At 37.4% G+C, this 14,177-nt stretch overlaps 1 protein-coding gene across 1 annotated transcript; it reads left to right on the top strand.

Moving 5' to 3' along the window:
* Window positions 1-7,902: 7,902 nt before the first annotated feature.
* Window positions 7,903-14,177, top strand: LOC123869981 (epoxide hydrolase 4-like). The gene is made up of 6 exons (XM_045913111.1): window positions 7,903-8,304; window positions 8,784-9,094; window positions 10,532-10,655; window positions 11,471-11,579; window positions 11,980-12,168; window positions 12,617-14,177. The coding sequence occupies exons 1-6, from the start codon at window positions 8,089-8,091 to the stop codon at window positions 12,727-12,729; spliced, it is 1,062 nt and encodes a 353-aa protein (XP_045769067.1). The 5' UTR covers window positions 7,903-8,088; the 3' UTR covers window positions 12,730-14,177.

Genomic DNA, 14,177 nt, shown 5'->3' with positions numbered 1-14,177 from the left:
TTCTGGTTGCTATTGTCCTTCTCAACGCCAATAAACCTTCCTCCGCTGTAAGATCTTGCACTAATTCTAAATGAATAGCTCTCACCGCTAAACAAGTGAATAAACAGATCCATCTCTTTTGTCCACTCTTGACAAGAACAGGACCCATATAGTCTACCCCTACAAAGGTAAATGGTTCGCTGTAACCTACTCTTTCTACAGGAAGCGCTGGAGTAGGTGGTAACTTAAATGGACCCGCTCCATGTTTAATACACCTTGGACATTTCTTCAACATCCTCTGAATCTGAGATTTACCCTTTGGTATCCAATATGACTGTCTGATGAGACTAAGTGTATGATTCGCTCCTACATGATAATTATCATTGTGAACTTTCTTTATAAGGTTATTCGTAAAGTCACATTCCTTAGGTATCAATATAGGGTACCGTTTGTCAAACGATAGTTCTGCATTCTGAAGACGTCCTTTACACCGTAGTAATCCATCAACATCCTTAAATAACTTGAGATTACGACTTAAATCCGTTTCTTTCCCCGCAACTTCCTGAGTGAAGTATTCTGCTTGTAGCTTCTTTATTGTTTCCGTAATACAAAGCGATTCTTTGTAACTAGTTCTGCTATCTTCTTTGGCTCTAATACTTTCTCCTGAGAAGTTGTTTGGTAGCTCTAGATTACTATCCTTTTCTTTAGAGGTATTCGGCAGACCCTCCCGCGTCGAAAGAAAAAATGACTGTGACATGTATTTCACAGGCGTTTTCTGTTTGTCGGATTCTGATAAAAACTGTGGACCTGTAAGCCATCTTTCCTTGTCTTCGTTGGAACTCATCGGTCTGGTTGCAATATCTGCCGGATTCAACTCTGAAGGAACATACTTAATCATGAGCTCTTTATTACTCCTTATTTCCTCAACTCGTCTAGATACGAATGGTGGAAGCAATTTATCCGATTGGCACCATTCTATGACAATTTGACTATCAATCCATAATGTTTGATATCCTAATTTCATATTAAATGCTTTTAAAACCATCTTAATTAGTCTGCAACCAATTAAAGCTCCTAGCAATTCTAGCCGAGGAATTTTTAAATGTTGTTGATCCTTTATAGGGACTAATCGTGTTTTTCCTATGACAAAACTTGTCTTAGCACCATGTGTTATGTATACTACTGCAGCATACGCTTTGAGTGAAGCGTCTGTGAAACAATGCAAATGATATTCTTCGCTTTTTACATTTTTTATATAGCATCTAGGTATCGATATTCCTCTAATAGTCTCTAATTCTTTTCGGATTTCTGACCATTTATCTTGCATTTCTTTTGAAAACTTCGTATCCCATTTAACTTTAGTCTTCCAAAGTCCTTGTAGAAATAGCTTAGCTGATAAAACATGTGGTACTCCGAATCCACAAGGATCGTATATCGAAGCGATTACCTTCAATACTTCCCGTTTAGAATATGCTTCGGTGGTTAACGTGAACTTTACATGTAACGTATCATGTTTTAAATTCCAATCTAGGCCTAAAATTTTTACAACCTTTTCTTTAACACCATCGGGTATTCTATTCATAAATTGTTTCGAATTTGAACTCCAATCTCTAAGGTTCATTGAAATTTGTCCAAACGTATCCTTTGTGTCTTGATATATTTGGATAGCCTCGTCAAGTGTTTGAACCCCAGTTACTAAATTATCAACATAAATATCTTTAGCAATTAGTTGTAGCTGTTCATTTCCTTTAGAAAGATGATGTTTAATTGTTGCATTTAATAAGAACGGACTAGATATAATTCCGAAAGGAACTCTACAAAACCTTAGACAGATAATGTTATCTACATGTGGTGGTTTTTCGACATCTTTCAACCAAATAAATCTCGTTACGTCGCGATCCTTTTCATGTAATCCTATTTGAAGGAAAGCCTTCTCGACATCTGCTGATAAAGCAATGTTATGACTTCGAAATCTAATAAGTATACATGTTAAATCTTCTAACATCAATGGACCGCAATACAGACATTCGTTCAAACTTTTATTGCTTTTAATCTTCGATGAGGCATCATAGACAATCCTAATAGGTTTATTCTTCTGAGCAACGCAATGATGTGGTAGATAGTGTACTGGATGTTCTACACGGGTCTTGTCTAATACTTCTTCGACTATTCCTTTCGATATTTGTTCCTGTATAGCATCATTATAGGACTTTAGGGTTTCCTTATCTAACCGCTTGACTAAATTTACTAAACGACCATATGCTAATCCATAGTTAGGTGTTAGTGACGGTGGGTATTCGTTCCACGGCCAACTGACATGATATCTATTGTTAATTAATTTAGTAGTCTCGTTGAATTTATGAATAGCCTCTTCCTCTCGTGTAATTTTAGGTGAATCGGTTATGCCAATTGACTCTAGTTCCCACAAGAATGCTATACTTCCTTGATCTAAAGGCATGTCAGGTTTGTTAAATTTAAAATCTATCTCTGTTTGAAAATATGTGATAACTGACATGTGTTGTTCTTCTATATCTCTACGTGGACCCTGACCTGATAGTATCCATCCGAACTCAGAATCTACTAGGTATAAGTCTTCACTTATTCGTATTTTCTCTGAATGAAGAAACGAATAATAATAATCATTTCCAATAAGAATATCAACTTGATCTGTTAACGATCCGTCATCTGCAAGTTCTACCTTGTATCTCCAATTGTTAAGTTCTCCAGCATAGGGTACGCTTTGAGAAATCATAGGCACAATATTTGCATAAATGATCTTTCCTTTTTTAGATCTCGTCTCTAACTCTAGTTGAACTACTGGACTATTAAATTCTCGAGGACTTCTTGAACCAAAGGTATAGACAGACAAATTTTCATCCTTCTCTATTGATAAATTTAATTTTTTCGCAATGTTTTGGGTAATGTAAGATCTCTGAGAGCCTGAATCGAATAGTATACGACATCGTGTCTGTTTAGCCTTGTTCCTATCTCCTCGTGCCATCCCTACTGCTGTTTGAAGAACCGTATGTCATCTTCTGTCACCTCTGTTAGAGTGGTGGTTTCTATTTTAGATGGAAATTTCTGAGGACACAATGCTCTGTGATGTAGACCACGTTTTTTACAATAATAGCAAGAATTTTTATTGTTATAGCACTGCGCAATCCGATGATTTCTCAAGAGACAACCGTAACATCTGTCTCTTAACCGTGACTTTCGTTCCTTGGCTGTTTTATATTTATCACAAAGGTCGTTGTAGTGATCGCCTTTGCAAAACACGCATGATACCTTCATCCTCTTCGAGACAACTTCACCCTCTGTCGTATTACTTCCCTTTGATGTTGTATCTTCCCTCTGTTCTTTACGTTCTTCCCGTTGTGAAAACCGTCTCTTACGAAAACTTCGAGGTTCCCCCTTTGTCGCTGAAATCTCCGTTTTATTCATTCTGAAGTAATTATGTAAATCATCGTTTAATCTTGTCGAGAGGTTTTGCAATTTAGTCTTGATTACTTCTGCATTGTAGATTAAGTCATTGTGCAGAGAGCCGAGACTAAGAGCTTGATTCGAGAGAGTTTCTATTTGAGTGGCGAGAAGTTTCAGTCTTGTTAATAATAGTTCATCCATAATGAATATTCTGGAACAGATATTAAGATTGGCTTGTCTAATCATCCGTTCATATCTAGATCCTTATAGCACTTTTAATCTTTTACTATGTCATTACTTATGTCCGCCCAGCAGATACTCTTCCACTGAGTTACACCCCCCTTAACATACAAATCCAAACATCAAGGTATTCCTTGTTATGGATAAATAATAATTAAGTATAAATACCAACGTCAAAGTAATGAATAAATACCAATGTCAAAGATCAATTCTTATCTTAAAGAGTTTTAATAGAATTAAACTATCCTTTCATAACCTATTGTAATAGTATATGTAATATGCTATGATAATAATTGAAGTGTAAAAAAAATCATTTCAAATTTCATAATCCTTATACACATATCAACTTAAAGTTCAAATTCAAATTCAAAATAATTTTATTCAATTAGACTTTTACAAGTCAAATGAAACTTAATATTGTCTCAAGATATCAAAGGAATAAAATCTTCACTTGTCAATCTTTATGTGTATTCTCTCATCTTAATAAAGTATAATTACTTATCCATTTTCTCTCAAAAAGGGAATTGTATAAATGCACTCCATCTATTATGATTTACAAGTCATTTCAGTCAAATGAAACATAAAGGTTCATGTTTCATACACATTCAACTATCAAGTAAGATTACTTCCTCTATAATGTTTAAAATAAATTCAAAAGGATTTTCTCCTTAAGAATCTAACCTCACTCTTTACTAATTATCTAGGTACTCAACTATGTACTAGAATGATACAAGGATTCCTTTACTCAAGCTAAACAAGAACCTAGGTGTGAGTTTTGTTAAGTCAAGTTTCATCCCTTTCAAATATTAAATCTCAATACAGTAATTTAAAGATCCTTTTAATAAGGTGAATATGCAGAATCTAATAATTTTTTAGTTCAATAAGCCTATCACAAACCATAAGAAACTACATTTCTCTCCCATACCTACAATATCAAATTGTATTTCAAACTTAAATGATCTCTTTTATAAATGATAGGTACTATCTAACTAGCTAAATAAGTAGTACATACCTACTTATTGATTTGATAAAAAGAGTATTTGCACCTCTAATTAACTTTTTCTCGATAAATAACAAGACATTTAAGGTTTTTATAGTTAATATACGGCCTGTGCTTCTATCGTACTTACCACTTGCTTACTGTCATCAAAGTTAAATGATAATGATTGAACTTCTTTTGCAATTAATCACTTTGGGTAATTCGATTTCCAACTGAAAAGTAATTATGTACTTTATAATATCAAGTAATTTAGATAAACTTCGATCTATTCTCAAACACTTCTTATACATACATAGCTAGACGCCATTAACACTTTACTCATCTTTCCCCGTTACTTATCTAGTAAATACGCACTTACTTTGTTGAAAATTATTATTTCCATCCATTAATTGAATAAATCTGATATATATATATATTCAATAATTCGTTTCACATAAATTGTACTTTAAATTTTTATTGTTCAAGAAGTAGGTATACCGGAGGTAAGACACTAAGACACTTCTCTTTTACGCCATTTTGTATAATTTGTTATGTCACTATGTGCTGTGTTGTGTCATGTTGGTATCACCTGTTTGCTTGTTCTATGGTCTATCTACAACAAATTAAAGCGGGAAATTCAAACTTTCAACTAACAGCGTGCCCGTCGCGTCTCTGAAACCAATGTTGCCAACTTACCTGGACTAATTTCTTTCTCCTTTTTTGAATTTTAAGTTGGCTCTGCTCCCACACGACTTTCGTTGGCGCTCAGAATGACCTATACTGCCACCTATTAGTTGGAAGGTCAAGTTCTTACATTTTAACACCAATATAATATTTATACCGAATTGTACTTGTAATAAACAATCATAATCATCGCTCAACAGCGACATTACTGCACACTTAAATTTTCATTTCACTTACTAAATGAAAGAGTAGAAAGGACTTGATATACTATTAACTACTTTACTATCGCTTAGGCTGAGTGTGACTCCATACACTGAAAACTCTGGTTTCTCAGCCAGATCCCAGCACTTCTCCACCATGTCGGGAACCCCCCTAACTTCCACTTCATCTGCTTCGCCTTTTATTTCTCTTTATATGAACCATACTATTCGTCAGAAGTGAGAGGGGTTACCGAATTCGTACATATTATGGGAGTCACGCTCACCTTTATCTGTTTCTTTGTAGGTCGGCCGTTCACTGTCGACCCCCGTACGTCCTTTCTATTCCTTGCATCGTTCAGACTGTTCCAACTCGTCTCTCAGTGACCTGTAGGGTTACACAAACTATGATTTCACCGTAGGTGAAATCTCTAAGGCCTAGACCATGGGGCAATTCTCTATCTTGGTATCTATAGGTTAGGAATGTGTGCATCTCTCTCCCACCCAGCGATTGGGACCCTCCAATATATATTCTATTCACTGATTTAAAGGTTACTTCGGCTGGCTATGGTTCCTCGGAACCATAGCTGGTGACAGAATGCCCGGCTGACCTCGCGCTACTGAGCGAGTCTAACGCCCTCTCTGTCTACCTTGCTTGTACCGTCCTTCTCATAGCGCGTGCTGTATACTCTAGGCTTCCGGGTCCTGGGTGCATGGAGTGCCTGATCGCCCTCTCGCTACTGGGAGAGAGCAACCCTCCGCATGCCTCGCCTAGCCTGTCGTCTTTGCCGATACTCTAGGCTTCCGGGTCCTGGGTGCATGGAGTGCCCGATCGCCCTCTCGCTACTGGGAGAGAGCAACCCTCCGCATGCCTCGCCTAGCCTATCGTCTTTGCCGATACTCTAGGCTTCCGGGTCCTGGGTGCATGGAGTGCCCGATCGCCCTCTCGCTACTGGGAGAGAGCAACCCTCCGCATACCTCGCCTAGCCTTTCGTCTTTGCCGATCGACGGTTTGACCTCTTTCATAATTTACTTTAACTCAGTCCCAATGGCTTGTGAAGAGAGGTACACACATATGTCCACTAACAAACTAACAATGGGTGCGCAACCATTACACGTGGGACATTTATTTCTATAGGTTAACCGGGAATATCTAACACATAGAAAATGGTCTAAATATGAAATAGCCTAGGTACTTAGCTTTGACTTCACCATCCACACGAACACTGGAACGGGTTTAATCCACGTGCTCGGTGCCTCGCCATTTCGAGCCGCAGCAACCATTTTGAGTAACTAGATGTAAATGAATGTACTTTTACAACTGTATTTTTCCGGTATACCATAGACAAATTAACTTCTCTGCCATAGACGAATGTTGCCATAATATTTACCTTTGTTCTGATTACTTCGCGAATGGGTAACTTCGCGACAGTAGGCATCTTCTGTATTTATTATTACTTGTTTTTTTTTCTTTACGTCCCATACTTATTTAGTTAGGTACTTTTAGGGATTAGTATGGATTAAAATACCTAGGTAACTACTTGTGTTTTTTTCTCTCTCGTCTGGCTTTACAAAGATTAGCCAATGTCAAGTTTGTAGTTATTTGTAACAAGTTAGTTAAACTATACAAGTATGGACCCCGTTTGTGCTGCCGTTCACCGCCATACGCACGCACGGCACCCCCTTAGAGCGCTTTCCAGTCAGTTTTAACAAAAAAAAACACTCTAAAAAGGCAGAGCACGCCCGCTAGCTAACACCAACACAGACGAAGTCCTACCTACTTGTTATTTTAAGCGTTTGTATGGAGAAAAGCCTACTATCGTTTGCTCTTAATGTGGTGTCCGTGTGGTCAATTTAATAATATTTCAAAATAAACCGACAGTATTTTCAATGAAAGCTCTCAGTTGGCCTGATTAATTCTTCTGATATTTTGAATAATACCGTCATATTTCAAAAAATGTGATTATTTCAGTCAGACCGTTCCGGTGAAAGCCCACCGTTTACGATTAAAAAGACGAGAATCCAAGGTGTGACTTATTTGACTTTGACATTGACATACCGTCTCTGTGCTACAGTGTATCCACTATAAGGAATTTCGCCTATTGTAGGGTAAAACGACTGATATTAAGTACGGTTTAGGGCGTTCTTATGTTGACAGGGATTTAGGGTAATTTGTATATAATTTGTACCCAATTTGTTGACCCAAAAAAACGTGAAATGATATTGTTAAATAGAAATTAATTTGAAATACATAGTTAACTGTTATTTGCAACTAAATCAGGGTAATTCAAACAATTTTTATAAGAGATAGAGTTATCATTTAGGATGAATTTCTACAGAAACTAGGGTAACACCAAAATCGTAAGTGGAAACACTGCTATGCCGTGACTTTGACATTGACACACATCAACAATATGCCGTTTCGTTCGAACTTCGAAATATTGATAAAAACTGATAAGAATTAACCCGGGTTTAAAGTACTTACTTTATGCTTCGGAATTACTTGAGTGTTATTTCATCGAATACACTGAGTGCACGCATGGACTGAGACATTATTTTTATTTATTTGTTAAATATTGTTGAATTAAAATGGGTGTGCAGAGTGATAAAGTATTAGAAGCTGTGTCGGGTAGGGAAGCTGTGAAAATGGTGATAAAGTGTGCGTTTATCGGCTTATGGCAAATGATTATTCTCGCGGTGCGAAGGTTATGGAAAGGGCACCGGAGAAAACTCTCCAAAAACTGCCCACCGGTTGAACTTACAGTGGATTCGTCTATCGGCGTACATTGCTACATCAAAATAATGGTACGCCACGCCGGTAACTTATTAATTTGTTTCATAGAAATCTTGAATCCCTACTGCAGTTTCTGAGATTGGCGGGTACAGACAGACTCTGTAAAAGGACTGTTTTTATGTAGTTATATTTTTTTACTAAAATAAGTTCTCAATTTATTCTGCTTACAGAATATATTTATTGCTAAATACATTATTATTAATTAGTTATTACTTAATTGTAAATCGTAAGTAAGGATTATTTCTTTATAAATTAAAAAGGAAAGTCCTGATTTACACATTGACTGACTCATCAAGCCCCAGCCCAAACATTAGATATAAAAACTTAAGACGTAAAAACCTGAAACTTGGCAGTGTTTTCCTTTATAATTTAAATATGGAACAAGGCTGAATTTTTCAAAATTCCCACAGAAGTAAAGCTGCAGGCATTCACTAGTAATTAATAAATTCATTTGGATTAATATACTTCAACAATGAAAATTTATTTCTAGGGAGTCAAATACCACTATGTAGAAACAGGTCCTAAAAGCGGCAAGAAAGTTCTGATTCTCGGAGATGCACCAGACATGGGTGATCTCTGGGTTCCGAGATGGTCTGCAGTAGTGAGGAGACTTGCTGAAACTGGTCACCATGTTATCACCCTGGATCTGAGAGGAACTGGAGGGAGTGAAGGAGGTGGAAGGGCCGATCTGGCACCTCCGAGGGTTGTTAGGGAGTTGAGGGCTTTGCTGCTGGCCCTTGGGGCTTCTGAGACTAATCCAGCTGTGGTCATCGGCTTTGGCATTGGTGGTATGTTGACTTGGTGAGTGGATGGACCTAATCATTTAATGTTTAATAAAGGGAATCCTTTCTGCATCAATTCAAGGTCCAATTAAACCTTGTTCTGATAGATAATAATTAATAATCTATGTTATTTTTAGGGTTCCATAACTCAAAAAGAAAAAAGAAACCCTTATACATAGAATCACTTTGTTGCCTGTCTGTCTGTCCATCTGCCTTCCCATTGACCTAGAATCATGAAATTTGGCAGGTAGGTAGATCTTATAGCACAAGTAAAAGAAAAACCATAAAACTGTGAATTTGTGGTTACATCACAAAAAAAATATGCTCATGAACAAATAATTAGTATTTTCAAAGATAACTATACCAAGTAGGGTATCATATAAAAGGGCTTTACCTGTACATTCCAAAATAGATTTTTGTTTATTTTTATACATAAGAGCTTGACCAGTTTTTTTTTAAATATGTAGCCTAGTTCTTAATAAACAAATCTTTAATCATGTAGGTCATTGCACCATGATTATCTGTTTTACTCAATAATCGTCTCCAATTAGTTACAACATATTAGGTATCATTATAGTATTGTTATCAGTATAACTCCAAAGTTCTTGGCTCACATACTGACCATGCAATGAACACTTTTTATGTCATTGTCAGACAAAAAAAAAAATTATAGTACAAGAGAGTGAGGGACTTTTATTTTATTTAATTTAATTGGTATATATTTTTCATTTTATTTAATTGGTAATTAATATTTATTACTCCCTTGGCCACAAAGCATTGATGCAGGTGTTCTGGTTTACTGTAAGTATAGTGTTTGAATTAAGGAGCATGAGACAGGTCTGCCCGCGAAATTCAAATTTAATTTGGTTTTTCGCAATTTGTAAACTAAACTCACAAATTAGTTGATACTAGAGCTAATTTCTTAAACTGGACCCTTTCAAGAAAAGATTTTTATAGGCATAAACCTGTGAGGATGATACTGCCATTGGCGCAATTAAAGTGCCCTAAGCCTAATTTGTCGTATTAGTTTACAAATTGCGAAAACACAAATTAAATTTGAATTTCGCGGGCAGACCCGTCGCATCCACCTTAAACAGAAAGATAGACGTTTCAGTAGGTGGTTGTATTTGAATTGAAAAAAAAAACGCTACCTTTGTTTCTTTATAGGCACGAATTATAACACAAGTGTAAATTAAAAATTTATAACACCCCCGACAAGTGACCGTTACAGTAATTAGAAAAGAGCTGATAACTTTCAAACGGCTGAACCGATTTTCTTGGATTATAGCTAAGAACACTCTCGATCAAGCCACCTTTCAAACAAAAAAAAACTAAATTAAAATCGGTTCATTAGTTTAGTAAATATGTTGGCACAGACAGATACACACGTCAAACTTATAACACCCCTCTTTTTGGGTTGGGGGTTAATAATTATATAGATCTGTTTCATTGTTAGGTATCTAGTCCACTGCCACGGCTCGCTGGTGAGCAAATTCGCGGCGATTGCGGCGCCGCACCCTAACCTCTACTGGCAGCACCCCCCAGCCGCCTTCTGCCAGGGCTCCATACACTTCATACAGGTAAAACATTCGTATTCCAAAACCCCTAGCAGGTTTGTAAGTTTGCACCTCGCTGGAATGCGGCGCCTCTCCCACTTCCCCGCTCACCTCCCCGCGGTCGTCTTGTCGCGTCAGTACAGTACGGTTCTTATACCATACCTAAGTGTCAGTGTGACGTAATCGACGCGAGATGCAAACTGCAAATTTAGCTTGACCGAGTTAAGTAGTAGGTATAAAACAAGGACCCAACTAGAAGCAATGACGTTTGAAAAGTGCCACTGATTTGTAGGGTTCTATTATTGATATCTCCAGACAAAAATACCTTATAGGGTCACATCATGGTCTATCTGTCTGTCTGTGGTATCTGTAAAGATCCATAAAGAGAATCAAAACCTATAGAGACCTCATTGACCTAAAATTATGTTTGGCAGGCAGCAATGTCTTATAGCACAAGTATCTAAATGGAAAAATAATTGTTATTTCTCGTACGGAAGCCTTGTGTGCCAGTTTACACCTCGATAAAAAACGGCGAAGTCAAGTAGTCGGTAGTAACGCGTATCCGAAAAAAGGTTACTTCCAAGGCTGAGTTTGTTGTGGGCTCTTCTCAGACTTGGGCGCGTTTGGAACCCTCGTAGCTTTAGTTTTAAGTTACGTAATTAATTATCACCACTATATTGTACAAATTTAACAATTCCGACCATCGAAAGGAGTACAATTGTATCTACCTACTTTGAATAAATTACTTTGACTTTGAAAACTTCTTTAGCGCTCTAAAGAAGTTTTGCCCCAAGTAGTAGGATGGGCAATAAAAGGTAGGTATATTATCGTTGTTCCAGTGGCCCCATTTTCCGGAAAGTTGGTTAGCAGAGGGCGTACTGCAAGAAGGCACGCAGTGGGCGAGCTCTCGGGCCAGGGACTGGAGTGGGGCTCTCAACTATGTTAGAGGTGAATATCCTAAGGTTAAAATCTATAGAGCGCACTTTGACTTTGCTCAGACTTAAGATTGAGTTAAAACAAGACAGACTTATGTGAGGGATATACATCTGTCTCGTTTTAACTCTGTCTTAAGTCTGAGCAATGTCAAAGTGCGCTCTATAGTTCTCAGCCTAAGACTCGGGAAAGCCTAGTGGAAACAACCTGTAAAGACCACAGGGTTTTTATCACATCATCATATTTGGTAGGAAAAAAATCAAAGTCATTTTTTTTAAATTTTATTTATTAATATAGATAAATGCACATGAACTTATAACTTAAATCTCACCAAACTGCACGGTAGTTTGCTGGCGAGTTAGCGCTCATAAAAGGTTACACACAAGGTTTTTATATCATTAATTTTGACACCCAGGTGCGGCGTGGTACCGCATCCATCCGGAACATAAGGTCCAAGCGCGGGGCTTGCTGGTGGGGTCGCGGCACAGCGCAGCGCAGCTCGTGGCCAGCGCGCAGTTCTGCGCCAGCCCTGCGCTGCGCCTGGTCACCGCGCCCGGCCCCGGGGACAAAGAGCTGCCCGGGATGCTGCTGGACTTCTTTGTGGGTGAGTTGTTAGCTCATTTATACTATTTTTACTGCAAGCTAGATTTGTCCATAGATGAACATGTGTTGAATAGAATAGATTTTTAGAATAGAATAGATTTTTATTCAAATAAACTTTTACAAGTGCTTTTGAATCGTCAAATAATTTACCACAAAGAATCAAGGTTACCACACTTTGAAGTTTGAATTTTCAAACTAGACATTTGACCGATTTAGCATAAACTACCTACCTTACTTTTTCTTACTCCGCCCACGTGAATTTAGGTTTTGTTAATATCCCGTGGGGACTCTTTGTTTTTCCGGGATAAAAAGTTGCTGAAGTCAATTTCCGGGCGTAAGCTATCTCTGTACCAAATTTCATATAAATTGGTTAAACGGATTGGTCTTTAAGAATCTCGTAGGAACTCTTTGATTTTCGGGAGTCATAAATCGTATTTTTTTCGTCGTAGGTAAACAGAAGCCCCCGGAAGAGATATCGCGAGGGTTGGTGGGCAGGGTGCTGGGCGCGGTGGCGGACCGCGGCCGCGTGCTCACCCGCCTCGCCTTGCCGGCCAACGCGTAATGTTTCAACATCTACATTCTACAGGGTATATCCAAGGAACTTGTATGAAAATCGAAAACGCCTTACCCCTGTATACTGAAACGCTTTTTAAATTGAGGAGCTAGCGAACAAATCGGTGTATCGATGTAATTGGACGAAATATAATTTACCTACTGGAGCTGATGAAACTTGTTAGGGTTCAATATCGTAAAAGGAAAAGAAACCCTTATAATACTATAAGGGTTACACTTTGTTGTCTGTCTGTCTGTCGTGTCTGTCAAGAAAACCTATAGGATAGTTCCCATTGATCTAGAATCTTGAAAGGCAGGTGAGCAGATCTTATAGCACAAGTAGAGGAATAAATCTGAAAACCGTGAATTTGTAGTTACATCTACATTTCAGGCCTGGAGTGTAGTTGTACTATTACCATAAAGTACTAAAAGGAACTCTGCCCGTGAAGCGACATTACTGTTGTTCCTGCAAAAAGTGTTGCGTAGAAAAGTGAACCCTGAGGAACATCGGTATTGATAACTAGATCAGATGAGCAGCCGTCAACGATCACCCGAAATGACCAAATATTCAGTGGGTTCTAGAAAAAAGTATCCATTTTGATCAGAAGTATAATTACACAGTTTTGTTCGCCAGCTCTTCAACTATTTCATACAATAACTTATTATACCTATGTTCAATTATCGTTTTATCTCTTGTACTAATAAAAAGCGAAATACACACATTTACATTCCTATGTGCAGTGGACCCGCGGTAATCCGACAAACGTTTTGCAGGACATTGTCGAACTATCGAGTCGAGTCGAACTGTCGGATTATAGAGTACTGCCTGACCCCCTATAGTCCGGATTTTTTTACAAAAGAGTAATCCGACAAATTACAGATGCAATGATAAGATTCTATATGTTATACATACTCTGCAGTACAAATTATACTTTACTATATATGTCTTTAATAAATTCAATAATAATAGACATGTCGGATTACAGGGGGTACCGGATTTAGACAGGGGCCGGATTACCTAGGGTCCACTGTATTTAAATAAGAATTAAGTAGGTAGATTTAAGCTTCTGTCGGCGCCTTACAGATTGTAAAAGCAGACTGATTTCTTTAACTGTAAATAAAATGAGGGTAGGTAGGTAGATTGCATGATTGTAACTATTCTTGCCAGTGAAGCATTGTTGTATTAAAATAATAAAATTATATAAAATGTTGCCATATTATATTTTAAACATTAATATTATTTTCGTTGGGGGTTGCAAATTTTCGTTACATTTTTTAAATAAAATGATTGAAAAATTTCGCCGTCCCTTAGGGATATTAGGAATAGGTATATTTTATATTATAAATTAGGATAAGTTTAAATGTTATGTATCTACTTTTTATAATTATGTAACCTATGAATCATTTAATGTCAAACTATACGATATTATAGCAGACAAATAAATGAAATTATAATAA

The sequence above is a fragment of the Maniola jurtina genome, chromosome 12 (genome assembly GCF_905333055.1).
Source record: "Maniola jurtina chromosome 12, ilManJurt1.1, whole genome shotgun sequence".
NCBI classification, from domain to species: Eukaryota; Metazoa; Arthropoda; class Insecta; order Lepidoptera; family Nymphalidae; genus Maniola; species Maniola jurtina.
Note: the sequence above shows the minus strand (reverse complement) of the source record. Positions and strands in the feature narration are given on the sequence as shown.

Bases quoted from the DNA above. Each gene is read 5' to 3' on its own strand.
- LOC123869981 (XM_045913111.1), top strand. From the start codon at position 8,089: ATGGGTGTGCAGAGTGATAAAGTATTAGAAGCTGTGTCGGGTAGGGAA. The intron at 9,095-10,531 runs GTGAGTGGATGG...TTTCATTGTTAG, and splicing joins ATTGGTGGTATGTTGACTTG to GTATCTAGTCCACTGCCACG. The intron at 10,656-11,470 runs GTAAAACATTCG...TCGTTGTTCCAG, and splicing joins GCTCCATACACTTCATACAG to TGGCCCCATTTTCCGGAAAG.